The sequence below is a fragment of the Sus scrofa genome, chromosome 1 (genome assembly GCF_054392235.1).
Source record: "Sus scrofa isolate SSC_HxYL_T2T_F1_AM1 chromosome 1, Sscrofa_HxYL_maternal_Yorkshire_Landrace_v2.0, whole genome shotgun sequence".
Classification (NCBI taxonomy): Eukaryota; Metazoa; Chordata; class Mammalia; order Artiodactyla; family Suidae; genus Sus; species Sus scrofa.
Window position 1 is genome coordinate 283,283,873 of NC_139383.1, and position 27,644 is coordinate 283,311,516.

At 56.8% G+C, this 27,644-nt stretch overlaps 1 protein-coding gene across 2 annotated transcripts in view; it reads left to right on the forward strand.

Moving 5' to 3' along the window:
- Positions 1-10,518: 10,518 nt before the first annotated feature.
- PRRX2 (paired related homeobox 2) overlaps positions 10,519-27,644 on the forward strand; it is a 49,899-nt gene continuing 32,773 nt past the window's right edge. For both annotated transcript variants that reach the window (XM_021070097.2, XM_084998885.1), the window contains exon 1: positions 10,519-10,992. In XM_021070097.2, coding sequence (XP_020925756.1) covers positions 10,728-10,992 — 265 coding nt within the window. In that variant the 5' untranslated portion in view covers positions 10,519-10,727. The remainder of the gene's footprint in view (positions 10,993-27,644) is intronic.

Sequence of the window (27,644 nt, forward strand, 5' to 3'; positions counted from 1 at the left end):
TGTCCAGGGCGAATCGTCTGGACACCCCTGGGGTAGAGATGCTGGTTTTAGCCCTGTTCACAGATGAGGGGAAGTGACTTGCCCAAGGTCACAGAGCACGCATGTGACAACGTGGGGATTTGACCCCAGGCCTGTCTGGGTACCATCTAGCTGTGCTGGGTGGGTCACTGTGAATGCAATCGCCTGGCTGGGCTAGGCTCTAGGGAGGCGAGGCTCTCCTGGGCAGGAGGGGCTGAGAGAGGAGGTGGGGACAGAGGCCTTGGTGTCTCTGGCACCTGTGGACCAGGACCCTTCAGGCCCCAGGCTGCAGCCCCGAGCTGGGCCAGAGCAGGCGCTCATGGGCATGGGAATGGTGGGGGAGGGGGCGGCTCCCCAGCCTTGACCCCTGTGGCTGAGCCACCTGTTGCCACTGGCCTGGTCCCCTTCCAGCCAGCTCCTTGGGGTCGCCAAGCTTACCATCTCCCCACTGCAAGGTGCCAGAATCCCCAGGCCCCAAAAGGCTCCCAAGGGGAGGAACTGGTCTCCACTCCGGGCAAAGCAGCCTCCAGATTAATCCCTTTCTCCCCTAAAACCCATCCCCTGCCCTGCAAGCCCTTCCCACCCCACCCGAGGACTGAGGTTCAGCCCTGAGTTCAATGTCCATCTTCTCTCTTGCTCCGCAGGCTGTGAGCCAGCTCCAGCCTGGTCCCCACCGTAGCCCCAGGCCCGGCCCAGGGCGGGCGCAGGAAGGACTGCGGTACCTCTTTGTGGAATGGATGTCCCGTGACTTTGTGCATGCAGAGCGGTTGGCAAATGGAAGCTCTTGGTTGGAGGGAACGTGAAGCACAGCGAGACCAAAAAGGATGCTGTAGGACCCCAGCCCCTCGAAACAGGTAAAGCTGGAGGTGCTGGGGTCCCTTGCATGTGGCTGGCTGCCCCGTCACCTGCGAAATCCTGCTCAAACTTCAGAAGGCAGTTTAAGGCCCCTTCCGGAGGGCAGCCCTCCCCGGGGCCCCTGCCCCAGCCCACTCCCCCGTGGAGCCCAGATCTGCTCTTCTCCACTGAGCCTGGCTGATTGGCTTCTCTACAGGACCGGACTAACTGGGTCACCACTCTCTCCTCAGCACCCTGGCCGGCTCCCAGCACTGTCAGGCATTCAGTAACAACGTGTTGATGGAAGTCCCAAGCCCTGCTGCATCGGCTGGTGAGCTGGAGCCGGGGTGGGGCTGGGGTCAAACAGGACAGGTCCTGCCCGCAGGCTCTGCTCTAGATCTGGGGGAGCGGTGACGGCGGTGACAGTGGCCGCTGTTGTAAGTGGACATGTGCTATGGGCGGGGCACCCAGCAGATGCTAAGGGTGCCCAGCAGACCCTTCTCGCAGCCTCGTGGTGACCCAGAGGGGCCTGTGTGACTCTTTTGATCCCCCCGCTGGACAGATAAATGAAGCTTTAGGGAAACTTGGAGGGGGGGGCGGTGTTGGAGAGCAGCCAGGTCGGGACTAGAACTCAGCTCTGTCTGCAGCAGGGTCTGGGGCATAACCAGGGAGCCGGATTTCCTCATGGGGCAGGAGGAAGGCCTCCAGAACCCCAAGGGGCCGGCGCTGAGCCGCAGGAGGCAGCGAGGGCGGAAAGGCAGAGGACCAGAGGCCAAGGGGCTATAGAAGATGTGGGTGCTGAGATGGGGTGGGGGCGGGGCACACGGTGCCTCGGTCAAGGTCGCACCACGAAGGGAGGAAGGAAGACCAGTGGCAGCCGAAAGAGCCAGACTGCGGGGCCGTCCACACGCCCCGCTAATCCGAAACAAACCAAGAGGGAGCCGCGGGGTCCCCCTTGGAGGCCCTGACAGGGTGATGATATACAGAGTTTTAAATAAATGTATCTCATTAGGGACGCGTTGTCTGGCGAGAGAAAAATGATGCTTTTCCCCACCCCGGCTTCCCAGCCCTCCCCCTAAAGGAAAAAAAAAAAAAAGAGCAAAAAGGGGGGGGGGAATCCAATGCTCCAGCTAAAAAGGAAATTGCATTAATACAGATTGTTTTATTTAAAAAACCTTGACCTCCACTTCAAAAAAAGCCATTAGACATTCTCCTTCTCAAAGGCCGCCAGAGCGATTACGGGGAGGCCGGTTCATTTCTCAATGACTTACTGTTGCTGGCTGCTCGGGGAGATGTGTGAGGAGCGCGAGTAATTTAAGGCTCCCTGCAGAAAGGTGTGTAAATCTTTGCATGTCTAAAGAAACTTTACCAGACCTCGAAGCCCAAGGAAAAGAAACCGGCAAGAGGCACACCCCCTCCGCCCCCTCCTTTTTTTCCTGTTTCTTTCCTTTGCAACGCCCATCTCTTTGATCGTAAAAATGGTCATATTTCACCCCCAAAATATCAGCAATCAGCGAACTAAGGAAGTGGCAGCCCGTGGGGAGTTTCACCGCCGATTAGGCCCTTGGTTTAATTATTTAACGCCTGCCTGGATTGGGCAGACTGTGAACACACGCTCCTGGCGAGGGTTCAAGTGTAAGTTATAAATAATAATAACTATTATATCCCCAATTAAGCCGGGGAGCTGAAAGCCTCGGCCCCAGCCTTCAGCCCCGCCTGGTCCTCGACCGCCCGCCCCCAGGATGCTCAGCCCCGCTAAGAGCCTCCTAGCGCCCCTCGGCTTCACCACAGAGTAACCTGCAAGATGTTGCAGGGCCCAAGGGTGGAAGCCCTTGTGACGGCTCAGGCGTCCCCTGGGCCTAGACCAGGCCTCCCGGTGCCTGACATCCTTCCCCTGACTCCTGGGGAGGGGCAGTTAGTTCGCTGAGAGAGAATTCTGGAAAGCTGGGGAGTGAGGCGGGTCCCAAAGTTGGTCCTTTCCCCTCTGAGCCTCAGTTTCTTCACCTGGAACAGAAAGCAGTTGCCCAACCAGGGAGTCACATCAGTCCCCAGAGCCCAAAGCCCACGGCTTGGAAGGTGTCTCTGTCCGAACAGGGTGCCTGGCCCAGCCCAGTGGAGTCAGCAGTGCGCTGGCTGCTGAGCTTGGACCACATGCAGCATCTCCTCAGAGAATCCCACTAGGTCTCTGGCCTGGCGCTCACCCAAAAGGCCCCGTATACAGTAGGTGCTCAATAAATCACTGTGGAAGGAGGAGTTGTTCAGGAGTTTCCCGTGGGTGCATCTCCCTGTGAAGCCTACAGCGTCCCCCCCACCCCCAGGTCAGCAGAGGGGTTGCCACAAGTCCAAGTGTGATGTGGGCATCATGCTGCTGTGCCCACCAGGAGCCCTGCACACAGTAGGTCTTCCATAGGAGCTTGTCATTTGGCCCCAGACCCAGATGTAGGCCTGTCCTCGGGCTCCCAGACCCACCTGAATGCCACCCTGGCACCAGCCCAGGCATAGGGCACCACACCAATCAGGCCTATCCTGGGCAGTGGGGGCTCTGACCACCAGCCATTCATCCAGTTGTTCACTGTCCAGAGAACCAGGTATGGAGCCCTACTGTGGGCCAGGTCAGGGCCTGCCTCCGTTCTCTCTTCTCCTGTTCAGGCTCCAGGCACACAGTGAAAAGGATAGAGGAAGTAGTTTACAGATGGGACGCCGAGGCTCAGAGAGGGCAGCGTGCAGCCCGACGTCACACAGCAGATTCACAGCAAGTGCACAGCAGGCCGACCTTGAATCCAGCCAAGTCTTCCCATTGAGGACAGGGTCTCTCTGCTCCCCTGGCTTTCTCAAAGCCTTTTCTCGCACCCACGGGCACCGTTTACTGAATATTTTCCACAGGCCAGGCTGGTGCTAGGCTTTTTATTTACATAAATCATTTCATTTGCTTCTCACAACTGCCCTGTGAGATAGGTGTCATTGTACCTCCAATTTACAGATGAGGAGACTCAATGCCAGAGAGGTGAAGTGACCCAATCAATGTCACACCGCTGGAAGATGTCGAAGGCAGGGCCACCGCATCAGAGAGATTTAAAACAAAAACAGGGAGTTCCTGTTGTGGTGCAGCAGAAACAAACCTAACTAGCATCCATGAGGATGCGGGTTTGATCCCTGGCCTCACTCAGTGGGTTAAGGATCCAGCATTGCCAAGAACTGTGGCCCTAGGTTGCAGATTGCGGTTCGGAACTGTGTTATGTTGTGGCTGTGGTGCAGGCTGGCAGCTGCAGCTCCGATTCAACCCCTAGCCTGGGAACTTCCATAGGCCGCGGGTGCCGCCCTTAAAAAAAAAAAAAGGAAAAAAATTACTGTGTTAATGTCTTAACCTTAGCACTGGGGTTCCTGGCAGCCAAGGGAACTGCAATGGATTGTCCAGATCTCATTATTTGCTGCTGCTTCTTCTTCTTTTAAAGGAGAGAGGCCGTAATTCTTCAAGGGAAACAAGGAACTTCCTAGCCCCAAATTCTCACAGGACAACCTGTCATGCTGTCTAGGACCTGCCAAACTTACCAGGAGACAGAACTTAAGCCCTCTGTGTCTTGGTGTCCCCTCCTGTCAAGGGAGTTGTGAGGATGCTTTGAGACAAAATGGTTCAGTACATCACCGGCTGTACAGTCCAGCTCTTTCTTTGTTTTTTTTAGGGCTGCACATGTGCCATATGGAGGTTCCCAGGCTAGGGGTCCCATCGGAGCTGCAGCTGCCAGCCTACGCCACAGCCACAGCAACGCAGGATCAGAGCCACATCTGCGACCTACACCACAGCTCATGGCAATACCGGATCCATGACCCACTGAGCGAGGCCAGGGATCGAACCCACGTCCTCATGGATACCGGTCGGGTTCATTTCTGCTGAGCCACAACGGGAACTCCCAGTCCCCCTCATTCACGTGAGCCATTGCTATGACGGAGCGTATCTTCGGATTTTCAGGTACAGCAGAAACACCACTCAAAGGGTTATAGTATTTTAACTCTTGCCAAGTGCAGAGAACCGGTCACTTCAGCAGGAGCCCCTGGCTAGGAGGTCCTCAGGAAGGAAACTGAGGATGGGAAAAACTGGGACAGTGAGCTGAGGCAGGGAGCCAGATACCCTGCCCTGTAGGGCTTGGCTCCGCTTCCCACAGGGTGGACCGGGGTCTGGGGTGAGCAGGGAGCCCTGCTGTGATAGCAGCCTGACACAATATTTACAGAACCCTGTGATCTGTCACGGTCACGCCTGGTCACATCTGAGTCACATCGGGCTGCGGTGTTTATGATTCCCCAGACATGCAGCCATGAACAGTTCGGCCTGTGAGCCTCTGTGTGCTGCCTCTGCTAAACTGTGTCCTTCGGAAGAGGCTCTCGGGTATGGGGCCATGGGGGCTGATCGCATGAACTGAAGAGCTGCAGGATTCCACCTCATCCTTGCCCTGTTTCCCCATCTATGAAATGGGCTCGATTCTTTAGTGACTGACAGTTAAGCGTCTGGCTGAGGTTGTTATGGCGAAAGAACGACCTGATTATAACTCCATAAGAAACAGAACCATTCCAGCAGAAAAGTGCGTAGTGAACACACACAGACATTTTGCAAATGAGAAATATGGAGTTCCCGCTGTGGCGTGGTGGGTTAAGGATCCAGCATTGCCACAGCTGTGACGTAGGTCACAGCTGTGGCTCAGATTTGATCCCTGGCCTGGGAACTTCCATAAGGCATGGGGTGCAGCCAAAAATGGGGGGAAAAAAAAAGAACTATAAGCAGCCATTAAATACCAACAATATTCCCATTCAGTGATTAATTCAAGGTATGCAGATTAAACGAAGGAAATGCCTTTTGAAATTTAAAATCAAGTATTATCATCCCTCTTCCTTAGCCTGAGGGTGTGGTAGGATGCTGAGGAAGAGAAACTCAGAGGTATTGATAGCAGGATCCAGAGAAGATTCCAGGGCCAGGTCTTGATGCCCCAGAGTGGTTATGGGAACAACAAGCAAATGAGCACATGCTACCCCATAGCTCCCTGAAGTTCCTGGCCCACAGCATCAAGGAGGTGGAAGTTGCAATATCGCTGGTGTGCAACTGATCTTCCTGGGCTGAGAGCGCTCCCAGCGTTCCCTCCAACAACTACAGAGCCGGCCAGCCTAGAGGAGCAGCCAGCTGGCCATCTGAGTGGCCCCTCCCAACATGAGGCTGTGCAGCAAAGAACGTGACTAGACAGCCCTCGTGCACACGTTTTTATTCATGTTTCATAAAATCATAAAGACTCGGTCATTAACAAAGAAACTAAATAAAATAACTCCTGCTAGCAAGGATACAGAGGCACTTCCAGGGTTAGAAATTGATACAACCTTTCTGAAGGTTGTAAGACACTAGTCTCAAAAAATCTTAAATCTTTTGTAGTATCTTTGATTCAGTGTGTTCGTTTTTCTTCTTCTTCTCCTTCTTTTAAACTTGCCTGTGACATGCAGAAGGGCCAAGGATGAAACCCGCATCACAGCAGTGACCTGAGCCACAGCAGTGACACCACCAGATCCTTAACCCACTGAGCCGCCAGGGAACTCTTCTTAGTTTTCTCTTTGCTGCTGTAGCAAAGGATCACAAACCTAGTGTTTCAGTACAGTACAAAGACATGATCTTACCTTTCTGGAGAACAGAAGTCCTGGGCTAAAATCAAGGGGTCTGCAGGGCTGCATTTCTTTCTGGAGGCTCCAGGGAAGAATCTGTTGTCTTGCCTTTTCCAGCATCTAGAGGCTGCCCCTATTCCTTAGTCCGTGCCCTCCTCCACCTTCAAAGCCAGCACTGCCCAGTCAAGTCTCTCCCATTGTGGCCCTTCCATCACTAACACTCCTATGGCTCTCTTCCACTTTGAAGGAAGCTTGTAATTACCTTGAGCGCACCCAGATAATCTAAAATGTTCTTCCTATTTTAAGGTCACCGGGCAGGTAACCTCAATTTCCATCTACTACCTTAATTCTGCTTTGCCATTTGCACAAATTCCAGGGATTATAATGTGAACATCTTTGGGGGGTTATTAGGTAATAACCTACCAGATATCCTATTTCTAGGGATTTTTTTAATCAAGAAAGTAACTATGGGTGTGTAACCATAAGGATAATGTGTCATTAGGCTTTCCTTAAAAATAGCGGCAGGCAGAGTTCCCACTGTGGTGCCGTGGGTTAAGGATCTGACTACAGTTGCATGGGATGCTGTAGAGGTTTGGGTTCACTCCCTAACCTGGTGCAGTGGGTTAAAGATCCAGTGTCTCCACAGGTCACAGTGGTGGCTTGGATATGATCCCTGGCCTGGGAACGTCCATATACTGCCAGTGTAGCCAAAGGAAAAAAAAAATAGTGGGGAACAAGAGACAAGACTAATGACAGGGTGCAAGTCGTTAAAAAGTTGGTGCGACATAGTTTAACTTTCATAATACATGAGATTATCTTTTTCCACCTATGTAGACTATAGATAAAAGCTAGAGAGGTACATATCTAAATTATTTTTAGCTCACTTCTTTTTCTTGTCTTATTGCTTCTTCGAGGTTTTCAATTCAACATTGCATAAATAGGATGATTATCTTCAATCTCTTTTCATTAAACCAACTGTAATATATATAGTATGTGTATATAACTATATATGTAATATATATATAATATATGCAGTGTCTCAGAAATCTCTGGGAGTGGGATATATGTATTTTTATATTCTTAATTTGACTTATGTTTCCTAAAATCTCTTGATAAGCATATTACTTCTGGAAAAAGACAAAACTTATTTTAAGTATGCAACCTTTTGAGATTGGGGCGCCGATGTGTTTTTACTCATTTTCAGACCCAGGATCCAACCTCCAACACAGCCACCAATTAAGGTTCAACTCATCCATGGAATCCTCCCTGGAGATTGGGGGCCCTTCTCAGGTGCCCTCTCTTCCTCCCACCCCCCTTGCCTAGAGCAGAGCCTGGTTCCATGACCAGTCCTTGAGCAGAGAGATTCCAAACAGGCATCTGATTCCCCCTCCATTCTCTACTCTGAGTTAGCATTGCCAGATTTATCTAAATCACTGTGGAAATTATTTACCTTTTCGCTGTATCCATTTGGGGTAACAGGTTCTGTCTTTCCTGGGTTAACTGGAGTTTCCCTGGGTGCATTTCCAGGCTGCAACAGGCCTGGAGCTCTTGCTCAATGGCTGAGCTTTGGAATAACAGCCTAACTCCTCTTGCCCCACTTCGCCATCCCCAGCCTGGCAAGGGTAGTAACACCCCCAAAACAACATAGTAACAACGACAAATTCACCAGAATCCTTTTGGCTTGGTCCCTTTATTATACAGATGACGGATCAGACTCAGAGAGGACCAGAAAGTGACCTCTTCAAGGCTGCACGGTTAGTAAATGGCAGTGAACAGATTCAAACTAATGTCCTCCCAGCTCTGGAGCTTGAATTTGCCATCACTGCTCTCCACTGCTTCTTGGAGTAAATACATTATTTTTGTTTGTTTGTTTTATTCTTTGGTTCTGGTCATGCCTCAGCATGTAGAAGTTCCTGGGCCAGGCATTGAACCTAAGCCACAGCAGTGATAATGCTGGATCCTTAACCTGCTGAGCCACAAGAGAGCTCCAAAAATAATTGTTAACACTAGTTGAGGCCTCCCTTGGTATGAGGGGCACCAGGTATACAACCCACTTAGTATATCAACCCATTTAATCCTCCTAAGAGCCCATTTTACAGATGAGGCAACTGAGGCAAGTAAGGCCCACAGCGAGAAAGCACAAGGTCTAGATTTGAGCCCAGATGATATATCAGGCTTTTTTGTTTTTTATTTTTTGCTTTTCAGGGCCGCTCCTCAGCATATGGAGGTTCCCAGGCTAGGGGTCAAATCGGAGCTATAGCTGCTGGCCTATGCCACAGCCATGGCAACACCAGATCTGAGACTTTTCTGCAACCTACACCACAGCTCACGGCACTGCCTGATCCTTAACACACTGAGTGAGATCAGGGATCGAACCTGCAACATCACGGTTCCTAGTCGGATTTGTTTTCACTGTGCCTCCACGGGAACTCCTCTCAGGGCTTTTCGAGCTCTGCAGGCTGATGCTGACTGTCCTATGCACTAGGCCACAGGCCCGGGCTTTCACCCGTGATGGAATCCCCACAGGGCCTAAGAGGTGGGTACTTCACTAGACCTATTCTACAAGGGAGGGACTGGGGCTCAGAAAGGGAAGGTGTCAGGTTTGAGGTCGCACACCTGGTCTCTGACCCCGGTGCTGGTCTGAAGGCTGGACTGTGTTTCCTGGGACACCCACCTCCCCACTCGGCTTGCGGGGCGAGGGGTGGGGGGGTGGGGGTGCTCCAGCAGGCTCCAGGTCCTTCCCCAGAGCCCAGTCACAGCCCCAACCTGCTCAGAAAGTTATTCAGCCACTCACATGGTGGGCCCAGGTGCCCAGGCTGTCCTGCCCGTCCCTTGGGAGAAGGGAGGCCACCTCCACTTTTGCCAGCCTTTCTCACTGGACACTCATTGGGGCCACTTTCCAAAGAAGAGGCACCCCATCCTCTCATCCTCTCCAAAACCTCAACCTACCCACACGTGTCCCTCTGTGGATTGCTGTGGCTAAAGTCACCTTGGGGGACACAGCCTCGCCTTGCGGGTAATTCCTTTCTGGGAAAAATCCTCACTCATACAGAACCCGGGCTGCTGAGCTGCAAGGTTTCAGGGGGTGTGTGCAGGGTGGCTTTTCTGTGGGATCCCCAAAAGGAGATCCTGAGGTCCTCCTGGTGGCCTTATATTTGCTGCCCTGACATAATGGCTGGGCAGTGATGGTGAGGGCCACCTCCAAGCAGCCCTCCTGGGGAAAGACCTGTAGCATCTGGCGGCCTTACAGTCTCAGCTTCCCCCCCCCCCCAGAGGGGGGGGGCATCTTTTCTGTGCTTTCCTTGGAAAACAAAAACAAGAGCCGAGACCCAGGCCAGCCTCCCCCTTTCCCTGTCACCCATCTGTCAGTCTGGCTGTCGCCGGGCTATCTATCCTCTGGGTGTAAACTGGGAATTCTGGTGGGAAACGCTTTCCTCGGAGAGGGCCTGGAGCCTCCTGGAGGTGGGCTCCCAGGTGGATGGGCAGCGGGGCGGCGGGGGCGGGCGAGCGGGTAGGGGTGCATACACCCCAGAAGCTTGAGGATGCGCTGCTTTCTAGCGGAGAGAGCCTCTGGCGCCAGTGGCACAAACAAGACGGACCCAGGACTCTCTCCGTCATGGCAGGGGCATGGGCGTTGGGGTGCACGGGGGAGGGGGGGGCGAGGGTGGAACTGGGACGCCCAGATCTCCCGCGCCAACGCTCAGCGTGCCTCTCCCCTCCTCTGCGGAGGAATTTGTAAATGGAAGGGCTAATCCCTCCACTATCACCTCCCCAGACACTTGTTGGGGGATTGAACACACCCCCGCAAGCCCTGAACTTAAAACGTGGGCGGGGAGGGTGAAAGGAGGACACCCCTTCTTCCCCGCCTCCCCGCCCCCAGCCTCCAGCGGGACGCGCGCGGGACCCCCGCCCTCCCTCCCCGCCGCGGGAGGAGTGGGGCGGGCGAGGCGAGAGGAGGGGGAGGAGGAGGAGGAGGAGGAGAGGCCGGGGGCGAGGTCTGCTTCAAGAAGGGGCGTGTGGCCGGACGAGCTCGCGTTGGAGCAACTTCGGAGCGAGCCAGGCGGCCGAGAAGGGGAGGGAAGAAAGTTGGTTTCCCCCGACGTCAGCGCCGGGCGGGCCGCGGCGGCCGCGGAGCCAGGAGGCGGCCGGGAGCGGGGCCGAGCGCGGGGCGGCCGGGGCGCGCTCGCTCCGACCCGCGCCTGCCACCGCCGCCGCCGGCGACCCCGGGGCCGCCCGCGGGCATGGACAGCGCGGCCGGTGCCGCCTTCGCCCTGGACAAGCCGGCGCTGGGCCCGGGGCCGCCGCCGCCGCCGTCGCCCGCGCTGGGGCCCGGCGATTGCGCCCAGGCGCGCAAGAACTTCACGGTCAGCCACCTCCTGGACCTGGAGGAGGTGGCGGCGGCCGGGCGACTGGCGGCGCGCCCCGCGGCCAGGGCCGAGGCGCGGGAGGGCGCGGCGCGCGAGCCGTCCGGGGGCAGCAGCGGCAGCGAGGCGGCGCCGCAGGACGGTGAGTGCGCGGGGCCGGGGCCGGGGCCGGGGCGCGGGCGGGGCGCGGGCGCGGGACCCCAGGGGCCGTGGGAACGGAAATGCGGGGGTCCCGGGGCGCTAGGCCGCCAGGGCTAGAGGGGTGCGAGGCCAGAGGTTCGTGGGCCCGAAGGGGCGAGCGCCGGGCAGGCGACCGATGCGGGGCGCTGGCTCTGCGGGACCCCGGGCTGGGAAGGAGGGCCTGCGGCAAGACCTCCGGGCTGCGGGGGGTCGCTGGGCACGGCAGCCCACTGGCCTGGCCGCCGCGGTTGAAGTTGGCCGTCCCTGATGGGGTGGACGTCGGGGAGCCGAGCTTTCACGGGGGTGGGGGGAGGGCACTGTCATTTGGCCAGAGCCACCTCCCGTCGTCGGAGGCGCGGGAAGATATGCCGCCTTGTGCCTAGCCCTGGAAACAGCCCTCGGGGCCCCCACTCTCAAGTAGCCTGAGAAGTGGGTGCGGTTATAACTCTGCTACAGCTAGGGAAACTGAGGCTTCCGAGGGGCAAAGTCTCCTGGGCACATAGCTGGGTTCCCAACTCTGCCCCCTCCTCCTCCAGGACACCATTCCAACTCCTACCAGACTTTTGTAAGATGGGCTCTCTGGCTAGGGTTGGGTTGCCTGTCTCCACCTCCGGTTTGCGGGGCCCCCCACCGCCCCCCCCCCACCACCCCGCAGCTCTCTAGGGGGAATGGCCCAGCCCCCAAGGGCTAGCTAGGCCTCTCTTCCCCTGCCGAGGTTAAAGGTCATCAGGAAGGGGCTTTCAAAACAAACAACCCACCCAAGTGACTTTTTTCCGAGAAGTCACAGAGCAAACTGAGGGTCCTGGGCCATTGGTAAGAAGAGGGGTGTGGTTAGAGCAGGAGAAATGAAGATAAGCAAAGATCCCGAGCCTGGAGAGTGTTCTGGAGGGAGCGAGGCAGAGCCCCAGAGTTCCCAGAGCTCCCCCTTGCCCCGAGGAGGAGGTGGGGTCTGTTGAGACCACCGCCACTGCCGGCTCCCCTAGCCCTGGGAGCAGGCTGGCCTGGTGGAGGCTCTGGGCCCCTTAAGAGTCACCCACCTGACTCCAGTCGCCTCTCCACCTGTCCCTGGGAACACCCCCCCACCCTCACTTCCCGCACTAACCTCTGGGTCTCAGGGGAGCCCTGGGTGGCTGCGTGAGGGGCACGGAAAACAGGTGACAGCCGCCTCGTCTGAAACCTTGTCCTGGTGCCGCTGGCACCACGTGATGGACACCTGGCACACACCCGACTTTTATGGGGCACCTGAGAGAGTGCCCCGCTGGTGCCACCTGTGTCCAGCGGCCTCCAGTTCCTTCTCAGGGGATGTCCCCCTCCCACCAGAAGGACTGACATTGCTGCATCCGCCTAGGATGATTGCGAAGCAAGCAGACCCGCTCTTGGGAATTGGGGTTTCCCTGGCAGAGGAGGGGAAGGAAGGTGTCTGGTTTGGGCCAAAGGTAGAGGGGGGTGCCCTCTGGTGTGGGGGGTGGGTCCTGCCAGCCTGAACTGTGTGACAACCTCAGGTCTCATGGGAGGAGCTGCAGGCTCTGAGCCGGCTCCCCATCAGGGCAGAGGAAAGGGCTCTGATTTTACCCCGATGTTTGGGGGACCTGAGGGGTAGGAAGAGAAGGAAGGAGGCCGGGCATTTTGTAGTCAAGTCCTGGCAGGGGCGCCCATTTCTGTCCTGGCCCCTGGCCCTGGGGACAGACAGTGAAGGCCTTACTTCTTCTGGACTCAGCAAAGGTCTCCAGATGGATTCTTTTTCTGGGGAGTCCCAGCACAGCTGGGGTCACAAGTGCCTGGACAGGGCCCCTGGCAGCCTCCAGGCAGCTGGATGGGCAGCGGGCCTCCCCAGCAGACCCCTGGGGCGCTGTCACCCTCACCAAGAGCGCTGGTGGCCCTTGCACACTGGGATCCCCCAGGCACGGGGGACAGAGGACACGCTGGGTGTGGGGTCAGGTGGGATGGGGCTGAGGGCAGCGGTCAGTCGGTCCCCAGAAGTGGGCCTCTCCTTCCCTCATCCGTGAGGGACAAGGGACCCAATGCGAGGCCCCGCTCCGTACTCCCGGCCCCTTGGGGGGATTTTCTCCAGGCAGATGGACGCAAACTGGGACAATACAGAGAATTCCTGGAGAAGCTAAAAAATAAAAAAGTCCAGTGTAGAGGAGTCTCCTGTTTGGGATGGTATCTTTCCTCCTCATTTTGGGGGCGTAGAGACCCTTTCTTTTAGGACATAGGGCAACGACTGGAGATCATTTTATCGTAACGTCCTTACTTGGCAAAATGGAAAGGAGGTAACCCTATACTCATTCCCCAGACCGAAAACATCGCTAGGCCATGAAATCCAAATGTTTTATGCCGAGTGAAGCAGCTCCCCAAGGCCAACTGGGCGCCTTCCAGGGGTGCCCGCTGCCAGGCGGCAGAGGGGGCGGGGAGGGGGGCTGCTCCATGGAGCCCCCGCCCCTGCCCAGCCCAGGCCCCGAAGAACCCCTTGTCTGGCCTGGCGGATCTGTGCCTGCAGACAGAAGGTGGATGGAGGGGAACGGGGTCCTGCTCCCCCCTCTTCCCTCCTTCCACTCTCTGGCGGACAACCCCTCCCACTGCCACGGGGATCCCAAGTCGTGAAGTCTCTGAGGCCGAGAAAAGGGACCTTTTGTCCCCTCATCCTGGGGAGCCCAGCCCGCCACACTGGACCCTTTTCCAAAGACCTCAACCAGACCCCTGGGGTGGGGGACTCTGGCCCCCAGGCCAGCAGGCGTGGGCCCTGGGCTGTGTGACTTCATCCTCCAGTCCTGGACCCAGAGGGAGGCCTGGCGCCTCACTTAGGATTTCAACATTCTCGGAAGTGGGTTTTCCTGGGGCTTCTTGGAGCTGTTCCCGGGTCCAAAGAAAGCGACAGACCCCAGAGAGACATGGGGTGTCCCTTCTTAGAAAAATAAAGGTTGGAGTTCCCATCGTGGCGTGGTGGTTAATGAATCCGACTAAGAGCCATGAGGTTGTGGGTTCGATCCCTGGCCTTGCTCAGTGGGTTAAGGATCCGGCGTTGCCATGAGCTGTGGCTCGGATCCCGCGTTGCTGTGGCTCTGGCATAGGCCGGCGGCTCCAGCTCCAATTAGACCCCTAGCCTGGGAACCCCCATATGACACAGGAGCGGCTCAAGAAAAGGCAAAAAGACAAAAAAAAAAAAAAAAAAAAAAAAGAAAGAAAAGAAAGAAAAATAAAGGTTAACGGAGAAACTAGAATTGATAACGTTGATACATTTTCAATACCAGGTGAGCAGTGCCCACGTGATTCAAGTATATTTATTTTTCAGTCTTTGGGTGTCCTGAAGCCATCCGTGGGTATCGCCTGTTCTTGCCAATGATTTTTCCCAGGACCAGGCGCCCCCTGGAACCGGCCGGGAAGGCTGTGGCTTCGCTGGTGACTCAGAGCAAACTGGGGTCTCGGGTTTCTCCCAAATCCAACGCTGAGGGCCGGGCTGGAGTGCTGAGCTATGCCAAGCACGTTAGGAAAATAAACTCTCGTTTGCTGCCTCTGCAGTGACTTACAACAAAAGAAACCACATTAATAACTGGGATTTTCTTGAAAGCATTCCCTCCTGTGGGCAGGGCGGAAACAAGGCCATGGACACACCGAAAATAAACGAAAGCCCTGGAGCCAAGCAGGGGTGAGGGCCCCCCCCCCGGGGGGGGAGGCTTCCTGGGCCTAGTGGGGCTGGAGGACCCGTTTCGCAAAACAGCAGGACCAAGTGGGCCCACTTCGCGGAGATTCGGGACAGTGGGGTGCTGGGAGCCTGTGGGCACAGGCTGAGCCAGGGTGGGCTGGGGCCCCGGGTGGGGACTTTGGGCTCCCTTCTCAGAGCTGTTCCCTGAGTCACATCTGTTGCTGAGCAACGAGAGGCCAAGGGTGAGTCTGGTTTGGGTGGGGACCTCCGCCTCCCCCTGGCCAGTGGGGGAGGGCAGGGACCATTGAGTATGAGAGACAGGCCACTTGGCCTTCAGGGGTGTTTTTTTTTTAATTTTTTGGTGGTCACAGGTACTAATATATGATTTGTCTTTTTAGCCATCTTTAAGCGTATACTTCGATGGCTCTAAGTCTAGTCGTGCGGTTGTACCACCAGCCTCCCCATTCATCTCTAGAACTTTTTCATCTTCACCAACTGAAGCTTTGTCCCCAGAAAACACTAGCTCCTCAGAGTCCCTGTCGTGGCCGAGCGGTAACGAACGCAACTAGTATCCATGAGGATGCGGGTTCGATCCCTGGCCTCGCTCAGTGGGTTAAGGATCTGGCATTGCCGTGAGCTGTGGTGTAGGTCACAGATGTGGCTCGGATCCTGCGTTGCTCTGGCTATGGTGTAGGCTGGCAACTATGGTTCTGATTTGACCCCTAGCCTGGAAATTTCCATATGCCGCGGGTGCGGCCCTAAAAAGACAAAAACATAAAAATAAGTGAATAAATAAAAATAAGCACTAGCTCCTCATTCCCCATCCTCCAGCCCTTGGCCACCACTGTTCTCGTTTCTGTCTTTACGAATTTGACAGCTCTAGGGACCTCGTATGTGTCACACAGCATTTGTCCTCCTGTGTCTGGCTTATTTCACGTAGCATAATGTTTTCAAGATTTGTCCGTGTCGTAGCAGGTGTTAGAATTTCCTTCCAGAGTTCTTGTTGTGGCTCAGCAATAACGAGCCCGACTAGTAACCGAGAGGATGCAGGTTCGATCCCTGGCCTTGCTCAGTGGGTTAAGGATCTGGTGTGGCTGTGGCGTGGCTGTGGCCAGCAGCTGCAGCTCTGATTCCACCCCGAGCCTGGGAACTTCCAATGCCGCAGGTTGGCCCTAAAAAAGCCAAAAGAAAAAAAAAAAGAATTTCCTTCCTTTTTAAGGTTGAAGGATATTCCAACGCCTGCTACCTTTGTTGGCCGTTCATCCGTCGGTGGGCATTTGGGTTGCTTCTGCCACTTGGCTCTCGTGAATGATGCCGCTCTGAACACGGGTGTGCGCGTATCTCTGAGTTCCTGCTCCCAGTTCTTTAGGGCATATTCCCGGGGTGTGGAGTTGCTGGCTCGTGTGGTAATTCTATGTTTCATTTTTTGGGAAGGCTCATCCGGCTTTCCTTATCTGCCTTCTTCCCCACTGGCCTCCTCCCTCGGACGGGCTCTGGGAGCTGGAAGAGGGAGCCTGAAGGCGGCCAGCCTACAAGGCAGGGGCAGGGCTGGTGGGGGATAAAGCCGAAAGGGTGTTTCTTCAGAACCAGGCCTTTTAGAGACAACCCTGCTTTCTCCCCGCCTCCTCGTCTCTCCTCCATCCCTGCCTTGAGGGGGCGGGGGAGGGAGGCCAGAGCCGTCTGCAGTGCCTGAGCCCTGGAGGGGGGCTCAGCACACCCCGGGTGGCATGGCTGCCATCTCTGTGTATGACCTCACATCCCTGCCGGGGGCCTCAGTCCCCCACCCGAACGACGGGCGGCCCCACCCAGATGCTTATGAGGCTGATCCCAGCCCTCATCAGATTTGATCTGGGTGGAGAAATTGCCCCGCCATGGGCCTGTCTCCTCCCGCAGATGGGGGTCTCTGAGGCCTGGGTCCTGGACAGGAGAGGTGAGAGCTGAGGAACCAGGCCTGGAAGCTGAGAGCCCGGGAGGAGGGTGGCTTTACCAGCGTAGCCAATGGGAGGGGCGGGTTGGGGGGCGCTGGCCATTTCACTCACACCCTGATTCCAGGGTGGTCTTGCTTCTCTATCTAGTAGATCGCCTGAGTGGAGTCTGGGGGCTCGGCACAGGGGCCTCAGACCAGGTCACACCCCCCAGCCCAGGGCCCTTCCCTGTGGGCAGACACTCAACAAAGCAGAAGCTCTGTTTCCTCCCAGAAGACTCCAGAAAAGTGAATCTGGAACACTAGTGGTAACGCCTGCGGGCACGCCACCGTGGAGGCCTAAAAAGCACCGTGAGGCTCAGTGCTGCCATCTGTGAAATGGGAGTGCTGGTCAGTGATGTCCCTTATTGGGTCGGCTTGAGTGGGTGTGGGTGACCGTGCCTGGCACATAGTAGGTGCTCAACAAAGCGTCTCTGTTACAGCTCCCGGAGATGCTCAGGCAGGGCTGGTGATTCCCATTCCCATTTCCGGGAGGCCCAGAGAGGCAAAGCACCCCAAGTTCTCCCAGCCGGGAAAGGGGGGGCCGGAGTTGGTTTTGGATCGCAAGTCCGGGCCCCTCTCTCCACCAGCACGGCTCAGCACTGGGGCTGGAGGAATGGGGGAGGGGAAGGCCCCCTCCGGGTTGTTGGGGAGACTCAGGCTAAGGCTTATTGGGGGATGGATAGGGGGCAGGGAGGCAGAGGGCCTCGAGGGCTGGCACAGAGTGGGGCTGTTGGGATGGATGCAGTGCCGTGTTCCGTTTCTAAGTGGATAGAGACAGGAGGGAAGGGTTTGCACTGGCTTGTCCCGGGCAGGGACGTGCGGTCAGGCTGGACGAGGCAAAACTTGGGAAGCTTTCCGGGTGTCCCAGACCCAGGGGGCAATGGCTGTCCCCAGGTGGAAGGGAGTCTTAGGAATGATTTGGGGCGGGGGGGGGCAGTGCTTCCCCGGAACACGTCCTACAAATGGGGTATCCGTGTTGGAACCCAGCCAGGGTGCTGCCCTGGGGTTAGAGGCCGTGGGAGTGGAGTTGAAAGGATGGGCCCTCGCTGGGATGTGGTCCCAGGGACCAGTTATTTGGTGTTCGCTGGCCGGGGCGCCACACGCCTCACCTGCCATGGAGAGGGACCCCTTTATCACCCCCATTTTATGGAGAGGGAAACTGAGGCTTGGAGAAGCTGAGCCATTCCCAAAATCACACCAATGAATATGAGACTCCAGCCCAGGCCTGTCCGGAAGCCCCTGCTCCCTTCTGCTGGCTAAAGCCATCCCTTAGACCCTAGAATACTGGGTGGTCTGGCCAGGAATGTCCACTCCCAGGCTGGTGTGGGCTGCATTCAGGGGACCGCGAGGCAGCCAGGGGAGGGGTCTCCTCCACATCCTCAGGTATGTGGGAGCCGGGTCAGGCCTGGCAGCGTAGGGACGGCCCGGCCTGCGGGGGGTTGGAAGGTGTGAGAGTGAGTGGAGGTCCTGCACCTCTCCTGCCCAGAAACATCTGGAACGGCCTCCTGGACACGGGAGCTGCAGAGGGTGCCTGACTCTGAAGAACATCCATAGGACAGACCCCTTTCCCAGCGCACCCTCAGCTCCCATATTTATCATTCATTCCTTCCTTCATCATTCATTCATTTCTTCATCCATTCAGCAGTCATTTTCCAGGCCCTGACGATGCGTCAGGACTGGAGCTCCTACCACCTGCCCAGACTTTCCGATTTCAAGCCCTGGTGAAGTTTCCAGCCACTTAGAGCAACCGGCCCAGAGTGGGCAGTTTTTAAAGGTGTCAAGAAAAGCTGTTTACGCACAGCAACGGTCATCTTTTTGCCCCCATCCGTGTCCCCGAGAGGGCATCTTTCAGCATCTTCATCTCAGAGTAAAGAATGGTCCTCAAAACAGACTTAATTTAGCTTACCAAAAAGACTTGCACATGGCCCCGATTTTTCTCATGTTGCGGTAGGTCGGTGAAAACTGTCATGGGCTGGCATTTGGGAAGCACATGGCAGACTGGCTTTCCCAGGCTCACAGATAGAGAGACATGCACACACACCCCCAAACACACACAGTCACACCCCCCCAACCACACGCAAACCCCTTCAGGCTCTCACACACACGCACACGGCGCGCCCACACCCACACCCATCCTCACGCCCCATCGTGAGGGCTTCAGCCTGGCTCAGATGATCAGGTCCAGGCACTTAATGGCCAAGTGGCTGCAAGCCACCGGTAAATAGACGAGCGGCCAGATCGCGCCTGCACGGGCCAAGGGTCAAGTGCCTTTTGCGAGGTGGTGAGTAGGAGAACACCGTGGGTGCTTCCTGTTTAGACAGAGTTGAGGACAGCTATCTGAGGGGCGCCCATGCTGAGCAGAGACAGGGAGACAGGGTGCCCAGCGCCCCCACCCCCGGGGCAGGGGGCATGCTGCAGGAGGCTCCCCGCCCAGAAGGAGCAGTGCTGATGCCAGGAAGAGGCCATGCCCGCCCCCCGCCCCTGGGAGCTGTGGAATCTCCAGATGTGCTGGGAATGAAGGAAGGTCGCCAAATCAATGACCCAGATGTTCGAGCTGCCCCCTGCCCACCCGGCCGCCTCGCTCGTTGTCCCTTCCACATCTGGGAAACTGCTCGCTCCCGGCCCGGCTCCGAGGGGCCGTGGTGATGACAGGACGCCATCCCCATGGGGCCCTTTAAGGCTCGCGATAGCTTTTATTGTGTCCTAAAAATGAAGCAGGCTCTGGAAGACACTACTTTTGATCCCCCTTTGTGACCCTTCCTCCTTTCCTGGGCACAGGAGGGCCAACTGGGACCTTCCAGTCTGGGGACAGTGGAGACATTGGAAGGAAGCTAGGGCATTGAGTTACGAAGAAGCCAAGAAGCTGGGACCTGGTGGCCTGAGAGGTGGACAGGGGCTGCCAGGTGGCTGTGGTCTTTGGAGAAGGTCCTGGGTGAGGGGATGTGAGAGCTGGGGGCCCAGGGGCTGTAAGACCTGGAAGCTTCCACAGAGGCCCTTCCACCCAGAGCCGAGCAAGCGCCTCCATTGCTTAAGAAGTGACAAGGTGAGGCTATGTCACCTCCTGTGCCATCGTTACCCAGGAGGCAGTAGAAGGGGCTCCAGACAAAGAGTCCGGAAACTGGGACTCTCCCAGCCCTGCAACGCTGGTCTGTGCCTCAGTGTCCCCATCCGAGGGGGTTGGATCATCAGTTTGTCAACAGGGAGTCCCAGGAATCACTGCATTGGAATCACCCTGGGGAGCTGGTTAAATGCATGTTCCCAGGCTCCAACCCATGGACCGACACCCTCTGGAGCGCAGGCTTGGGCCTCTGCATTTAGTGGGGGCCCAGTCACTTTATGAGCATCAAGGGTGAGCACTGCTGTGCTCTCACAGGCTCTTCCCAGCGCTCACTCGGCCCCTCTGTCACCCTCCTCCGTTTGTTTACCTGAGTGGAAAATGGTCCTCTAATGGGAGGGAGGCTGGAGAGGCCGGGGGGCCGGGGGGGCCTGCGGCCGCATCATTTGGAAGCACCTGGAAGGGTCCAGCATGAGGGTAGGGGCGGCTGAGGCCCAGCCCGATGCCCAGCGTCCCCAGAGATCTGGCTGAGCTGGAAGCCACACTGCTGGGTCTAGGAGAGCACAGTTCCCACTGACCATCTGCCAGCATACACTGGGCACCTGCTGGGTACCAGCCCAAGGCTGCTCAAAGAGCTAGAATGAAGGGAGCATTGCCACAGGGGCAGATTCTGTCTGTTGCTCTGGCTGCCAGGGTGAGGGGGTGGCATCGGGGGGTGGGAGGGTGTCAGAAGCCTCACTGGGAGCTGGGGGGTCTCTGTCACTTGTCACCAGCAAAGGCCCCTCCCATCCTGCTCCTCTCTGACCGCCCTCACCCTGCCTCTCACAACCCAGGAGACCTCCCTTTCAGGGGCCCCCTGGAGTAGGGCAATCCCCCGGGGCCCCAGGTTTTGTCCCCCACCCCTCCCCCCTCCTCCACCCCCTACCCACCTCCCTGCCTGGCCTCCCCCTCCTGGCCGCCCCTCTTGCCGTGGGCGCAGACGTTTACACGCCAGAGATGGCGTTATTAAAAATGACATTTAACCAGAGCTGGAATTACCGCGCGGATGGCTGCAAACCTCGGAATCAAAGCAGCGAGCCGCCGGGCGTGCCTGGCAGGGGCCTCGCAGCCTCCTCTCGCCGCCAGAGCTCCGCGCGGGCCTCCCATATAAACCCCCGCGGAACGCCGAGGTCTTGAAAGCCAGTGCACCTCCTTTCATTAGACTAACAAATAACACGTAACAGAAAACATCTGTGAACAGCAGCCCCTAATGCTCTCAAGATGGGGCCGCGGGCGGCCGGTCCAGCCAGCGGGCAGCAGGGCCGCCCAGGGCTCAGGTTCTGGCTGCCCCCACCCCAGGCGGGCGAGGACCCTCGGGAGAACCTGGCACCCCGCCCGCGCTTCTCCCTTGCCACCCCCCACACCCGCCCCCTGGCCCCGGTGGGACCTGGGGGCCTCCTTCTCTGACTCAGTCTTTAGCCCTCTCCTCTTGCAGATGAGAACCTGTCATCTGTTTGCGTGGGGACCGTGCCTCTGGACAGGGTGCCACAGCCCTTCACTGTGTGGCTTGGCGAGTAGTTTCCTCTGAGCGTCTCCTGGGTCGTAAGAGACGAAATGGGCCCCTTTGCAGGGTGGATGGAAGGATCTAGAGAAGTGATGGCAGCAGGGCGGCTGAACACCCACGAGGGAATCTCTCAGAAAGGCCATCTGCTGTGCTGATTACGTTGGGGACACTGAGGGGCCGGGCGGTTATGTGCTTTGCCCAAGTTTCCACAGCCTGTGAGAAGCAGGGTTGGGAGCCTCAGAGCCGATGAAGCACAAATGTTGTGCTGAGTGAGGCGGACATTCAGAAATGGATCTACTGGAGTTCCTGCTGTGGCTCAGCTGGTTAAGAACCTGACTAGTCTCCATGAGGAGGCGGGCCTACCCCTGGCCTCGCTCAGGGGGTTCAAGATCCAGCGTTGCCAACTTGCAGATGCATCTCAGATCCTGGGTTGCTGTGGCTGTGGGGTAGGCTGGCAGCTGCAGCTCTATTTTTTTTTTTTTTTTTTTATTTGCCGTTTTGTCTTTTTAGGGCCGCACCCATGGCATATGGAGGTTCCCAGGCTAGGGGTCGAATTGGAGCTGTAGCTCCCGGCCTAAGCCAGAGCCACAGCAACTCGGGATCCGAGCCACGTCTGCGACCTACAACCACAGCTCATGGCAATGTGGGATCCTTAACCCGCTGAGCGGGGTCAGGGGTTGAATCTGTGTCATCCTCATGAATGCTAGTTGGGTTCATTAATCATGCAGCTCTGATTTGAACCCGGCCTGGGAATTTCCATATGTCACAGGTGTGGCCCTGTAAAGACAAAAAAAAAAAAAGAGAGAGACAAAAGAAAAAAAAAGAAGTGGATCTGCCACGCCCCCTTGGCCTGAGAACTTCCGGTCTGTAGCTGCCGGCAGAGGCTGAACTCATCGTTGAGAGAGAGCAGGTTGGCCCCACCCTTGCTGAGGCCAGGCACCAAGTCCCAAGGCCACTGACACCTCGGGCTAGGAAGCCAGAGGGGGCCTGGAGATGTGACATCCTCCCCATATGGCCAGAGACCAGGTGGCCTCCCCAGGACCTGAAGCAGTGTCCCCACAGCTCAAACGGGGCTGCATTCCCCGGCTAGGGAGGAAAGGCCAGGAAAACAGCCCAGAAGAAAAAACAAATTGGCACTTTGTTCCATGTCATTCATGATGAAACTGCAGAAAACAGGCCTTTTTGCCTCCCCTCCAGGAGGCTGTATGTGAAGCTCCATGCCTCCCTGTCACCCCCCCGCCCACCCCAAGAGATGCTTGTGTTCCGAGAACACTGGATGGGATCCATTTTTCTCCCATTCATTCATTCACTCAGTCGGTGCACATGCGTGTTGTTTGAGGCATCGTGCCAGGGAAATATCACAGGACGGGCAGGACCTGGTCCTTAACCAGGGAGCGGTCCACGGAGGCAGCTACCTGATATCCAGCTCTTTACACCTGCCTGGCTCCGGGCTCAGTGCTTCACAAGCAGCCTCACATTGAGTTCTCTCGGCAGCCTTGTGAGCGGGTGAAGCATTGTTCCCATCTTACAGATGAGGAAACTGAGGCTCAGAAAGGCAAAGTCACCCAGGAAATATGCTATGGGTCCAGTACAACGCTGGCCACCCCATGCTGGGCCCCCAGGTGGCCAAGGACCTGCAGTGTCCTCTTGTTAGAAGCAGCCCAGGCCCTGCCAGGGAGGGACTGTGCCCCCAATATCCTTGGTCCTTGCCCCCAGACCTCTGCAGTGTGCCTGAGGAAGGCGCCGTTTTTCTGGGGACACTGCTGTGGGGAGCCTGACCCATCGTTATCAGGCTCTGGGCTGGGCTGGGCTGGGCTGGCAGGGTGCATGTCTAGGGAGAGACCCCAGCCTTTGGGAATCTCGTGTTTCCTGGAGACATCATGTTCTAATCGGAAGGCCAGCCTCTCCTGCAGCGCGGGCTGCCCTGTCGCCCCCCGCCCCGCGGCCAGGAGAGTGTCAGGGCACAAAGTGGGAAATTGCGGGAGACAAGAGGTAAAAACGGACGGCTCTGGTTTCACTGGGAAGGAAAAAAGAAAAGGCAGAGATCTATCTCGGCTGAAAGTGGGGTCATTGTTTCAAGAAAACTATTGCTCTTGCTGCGGATTCGAGTTGGGGGCAGGTGGGCGCTCCAGGGAGGAAGATGGGGAAGGCACCCTGCAAATGCTTCCTTCCGTCCTTTCTTCCACAAAAGTCTGTTAGCATCTGCGCTGTGCCAGGCCGCGGGCTGGATCCTGGGGTCCCACGGGGAGGCAAGGGGGCGTGGTCCCTGCTGCAAAGGTGTCCCGGCTGCTATGAGACTGGATAAGGGGGTTCAGGGAGGGCTTCCTGGAGGAAGTGCACGCAACAGAAGGGACCTAAAGGATGAGTGAAGTTAGCCAGAAAAAGAGGTAAAAAGGGTGCTCCAGGTAAAGGGAAAAGCAGATACAGAGGTTCAGAGGTGCCAGCGCAGAGGGGGTGGGAGGGAGCCCCGTGAGGAGGGCCAGTGAGCAAGGTCTGCTTCAAGATTTGCATTTTTTTTTTTTTTAATGGCTGCACCCTCTGCATATGGAAGTTTCCCAGGCCAGCAATTGAATCTGAGCCACAGCTGCAACCTCTGCCACAGCTGCAGCATGCCGGATCCTTAACCCACTGAGCGAGGCCAGGGATCGAACCCACATCCTCATGGATACTACTTGGGTTCTTAACCCACTGAGCCACATCGGGAACTCCAAGATTTGCTATTTTTGTGTTAAGAGTGGTGTGAATGCTTTCTGTGCACCTGCGGGTGTCTGCAGTGTCCAGAGCACCCAGGCCTTCCAGGCAGCTCTTTTGCTGAGCTGGTTGTCTCTGTTGTGTGGGACGTGAAGGGTTAACTTGGGCACAGCTCTTGTGTCCTGGCTGCCCAGAGCCTCCTGGGATTCCCCATGGATCACCAGCCCTGACTGGGCTGCCCCAGGCCACCTGCTGTGAGATCTGAGACCCTGGGGCAGGGCGGGTCCCTGTGCCCAGGATCGCATTTGCCAGTCCATCTGGGGGATGGCTGCCCCCAAGTCACAGACCCAGCACGAGGTACACTAGGCCTCTGAGGTGACAGTTTCCTTAGCAGACCCGTTAGCAAGATGAGGAAAGCTGGCCCAGCCTGGGAGAGTGGAGGGAGTTTGGGCTGGATGACTGGGACGCGCCCTGTGGCTTTTGTCCTCATCATCGTCCTCATCACCAAGACCCCAAGAGTCAGGACCATTTATTGGGTACCTACTGTGTGCCCGACCCTCTGTGTAGGTCACCTCATTGATTCCTCCCAGCCTCTAAGAGGTAGGTGGTCCTATGGCCCCATTTTCCAGATGAGGAAGCTGAGGCCCAGAAAGACAGGCTGTGTATGGAGGACGCGGGGGCTCCAGGCCTCAGACCGTCATCTTTGGTGTGTTCCCCATCCCTGCTGGCCCAGAGGCCCTGGGCTGTGCTCACTCTGACCCCGCCCAGCCTCTCCAGGCTTGTTGAGAAAGGAATAGATGGAAGATGTGATAACGCCCCGGCAGAGGGTTACCGGATGAAACCAAAGCTGCTCCTCCATCCAGGCTGTCAGGCTGGGATCCTGGGACAGGGATGTCCCCCCCATCGTTCCCATGCTCAACAGTCACACAGGCGTAGAAGTGGGGGGGCCAGCCTCAGAGTCCCCTTGGGTACCCCCTGCTTCTCAGGATCAGGACATGTTGCGGGGTGGTGGGAGGGGGCCTCCTGGCTTAGCTGTGGGATTCTGGCTCCGTCTCCTCATTCCTGGAAGATCTTGGGCAAGTACCTCATTTCTCTGAGCCTCAAAGTCCTCATCTGCAAAATGGGCACAGTTCTAGTCCCTGGGGCCTGGTTCGTTAGGCGTCAATGAGGTCAAGCAGGTGGGACGCAGCTCCAGGCCCACCTGGCCTCTGGTAGGTGTGCAGGAAACACCAGTTATATTTTTTCTTTCGCTTTCCTTGATGCTGGGGAGGCGGAGGTAGATGCAGTGTTTAGGACTGTCAGGCCCCCTTCACAGATGGAAAAACTGAGAAGGGAAAGTCTTCCAAGAGTGCCACAGGAAGAGGAGCTGAGATTGGGAACAGGGTTCTGGGTCCCAGGAGCAGACCCCAGTGGGCTTTGCTGGTTCCTAACCATGCTTTCCAAAAAGGAGACAGGTTGGAGTTCCCTTGTGGTGCAGCAGGTTAAGGATCCAGCATTGTCAGATCACTGCTGTGGCACAGGTTCGATCCCTGGCCCGGGAACTTCCACATGCCGTGGGCATGGCTAAAAAACAAACAAAAAAGGAGACAGGTTATCCAACACACACACAGAACCATGACCCCTCTGCCCTTGCCCTGCCCTACCTGGTGGCCTGGGGTCCCTTCTCTGGAAGGTGTTGATTTGCTGCAGCCCCAGCCTGGCTGGAACTGACCGCTGCTCCCATGCAGAATGAGCATCTTGCTTTAGTTTCCACGGCATAAATTATAACCATGTATAATTTCATGACAAATATCATCTATAAAACACAACACAACTATTTTTATAATGTGTCATTTGAGGTTACAAATTCAAATTAGAGATTAATTGCAACTTCTAGAAGGTCTGTGGATAAGATGGCTTGGGGAGAAGGCTGAGATAATCAGATATGCTCCCTCAGGGACTGCAGATGGGTTCTCACCACATGTCTAGAACATGCACACACACACACGTGAACACACACACACAGTTGCACTCCACTGCTCTCTGGCTCCAGCAAGGCTGGTTTAGACACGGTGTTTGCACGGGTGGGAAAGCTAATCTTGATGCTGGCCCCGTTCTCTGCCCAGGCCTCTGATGGCCAGGAGTCCATCAGAAGCAGGTTTCGAGATGATCAAGCAGTCCCGGGGTCTGTGGAGGTGGGCGGCTGGGGGACATGCGCAGAGCTTGGGGCGCCAAGAAAAGAAGTGAATATATCAGGTTAAAACCTCCATCAGGCATCAGCTCTCAGCTTCCCCCCTAAACTCTCCCCTGCCTCTCCCCCCCCCACCCCGCCCCAAAACCAAAACCAGATGGCAGTCTAATTGAATAGCGGGTCTGCGGACAGGGCAGACAGCGTGGGACGGAGCTCTGGTTGGGGAGGAGGAGACAAGCCAGGCGAGCCCCATTCCAAAGAGGCCAAGGGCAGGGTGTGTCCCCTTTGGCACCCGGGGACCAGACCGGAGCCCCCGCAGAAGAACGTCAGGGCTCTAGAGAGCTCCGCCGCAGCTTCTTGGGCTCCGTGGGGATCCTGAAGAATGTTTTCTGTGACCTTCAAAGCGGAACAAGAGCAGAGGTCGGGAGGCTGGGGCTGCCCTCTGCACTGCAGGTTTCCTCTCCCCACCTTCCCACAGGTCCTGGCAGGAGGGAAGAAGCTCCAGGGAGTTGGGAGCCAAGGGTGGGACCCCATTGGCCTCAGGGAGAGGAAGACCAGTAAGTCAGACCCACCCCAGTTGGCTCCCAGGGGCCACGGGCTTCCCCTTTCTGAGCCTTAGTTTCTCCATCTGTAAAGTGGGGACAATGGCGAGGGCATTGTGAGGGTACGGAGAGAGGAAGCACTTCCCATGGTACTGGCACACGGCCAGCTGCTGCTCTTACCATTACTGCCATTGCTATTATTAGCAAAACGCACAGGCGGGTCCTGAGAACAGGCGGGCAGAGGACTCAGCCACATCCCTGGCAGCTGCTGGTCCCCAAGGTCCCTCATCTCCCAGCATGAGGACGGGAACTGTCCTGGCTGAAACTAGCTCCATATTAAGGCAACAGCTCTCCCTCCACCCCAGCCCCACCCTGCTGCAGGCAGTGTGAGTGGGGCTTATTTATTCCCATTGTCTACTGGGGGTGGGATGGAGGGGAGGGGTGCAGGCAGTGTCTCTGCTCCTGTCTCAGCAGGGGCTGTGCCCATCCTGGGGTCTGCTCTGGTGGGCACAGCAGACAAAGCCAAGGGTGATAAAGCAAAGCCTGGGCCGCTAGATCAAGGTCAGAACAGCCCAGGGGGGGGGCTTCCAGCTCCGTCGTGACCGTTGCCTCCATCTCCCCCCAGTGCCAGTGCCGGCTGTGCCACCGCTAATGTCACTTATTTGGTTGAAGTCACTGTCCACAGGGAGCCCTTGCTGGGACCCCCTTCATAGCAGTAACACATCATCTCCCTGAAGAGGCCCCCACAAAGACCAGGGGGTACATGCTTGCCCCCACCCTTTACAGAAGGCTATCAAAATTTCCATTTTAGGAGTCCCTGCTGTGATGCAATGGGATCCGAGGTGTCTCTGGAACACAGGGACTACAGGTTTGATCCCCAGCCCAGCACAATGGGTTAAGGATGTGGCGTTGCCACAGCTGTGGTGTAGGTCACAAATGCGGCTTGGATCTGACCCCTGACCCTGGAACTCCATAGGCTGCAGGGCAGCAGGAAAAAAAATTCC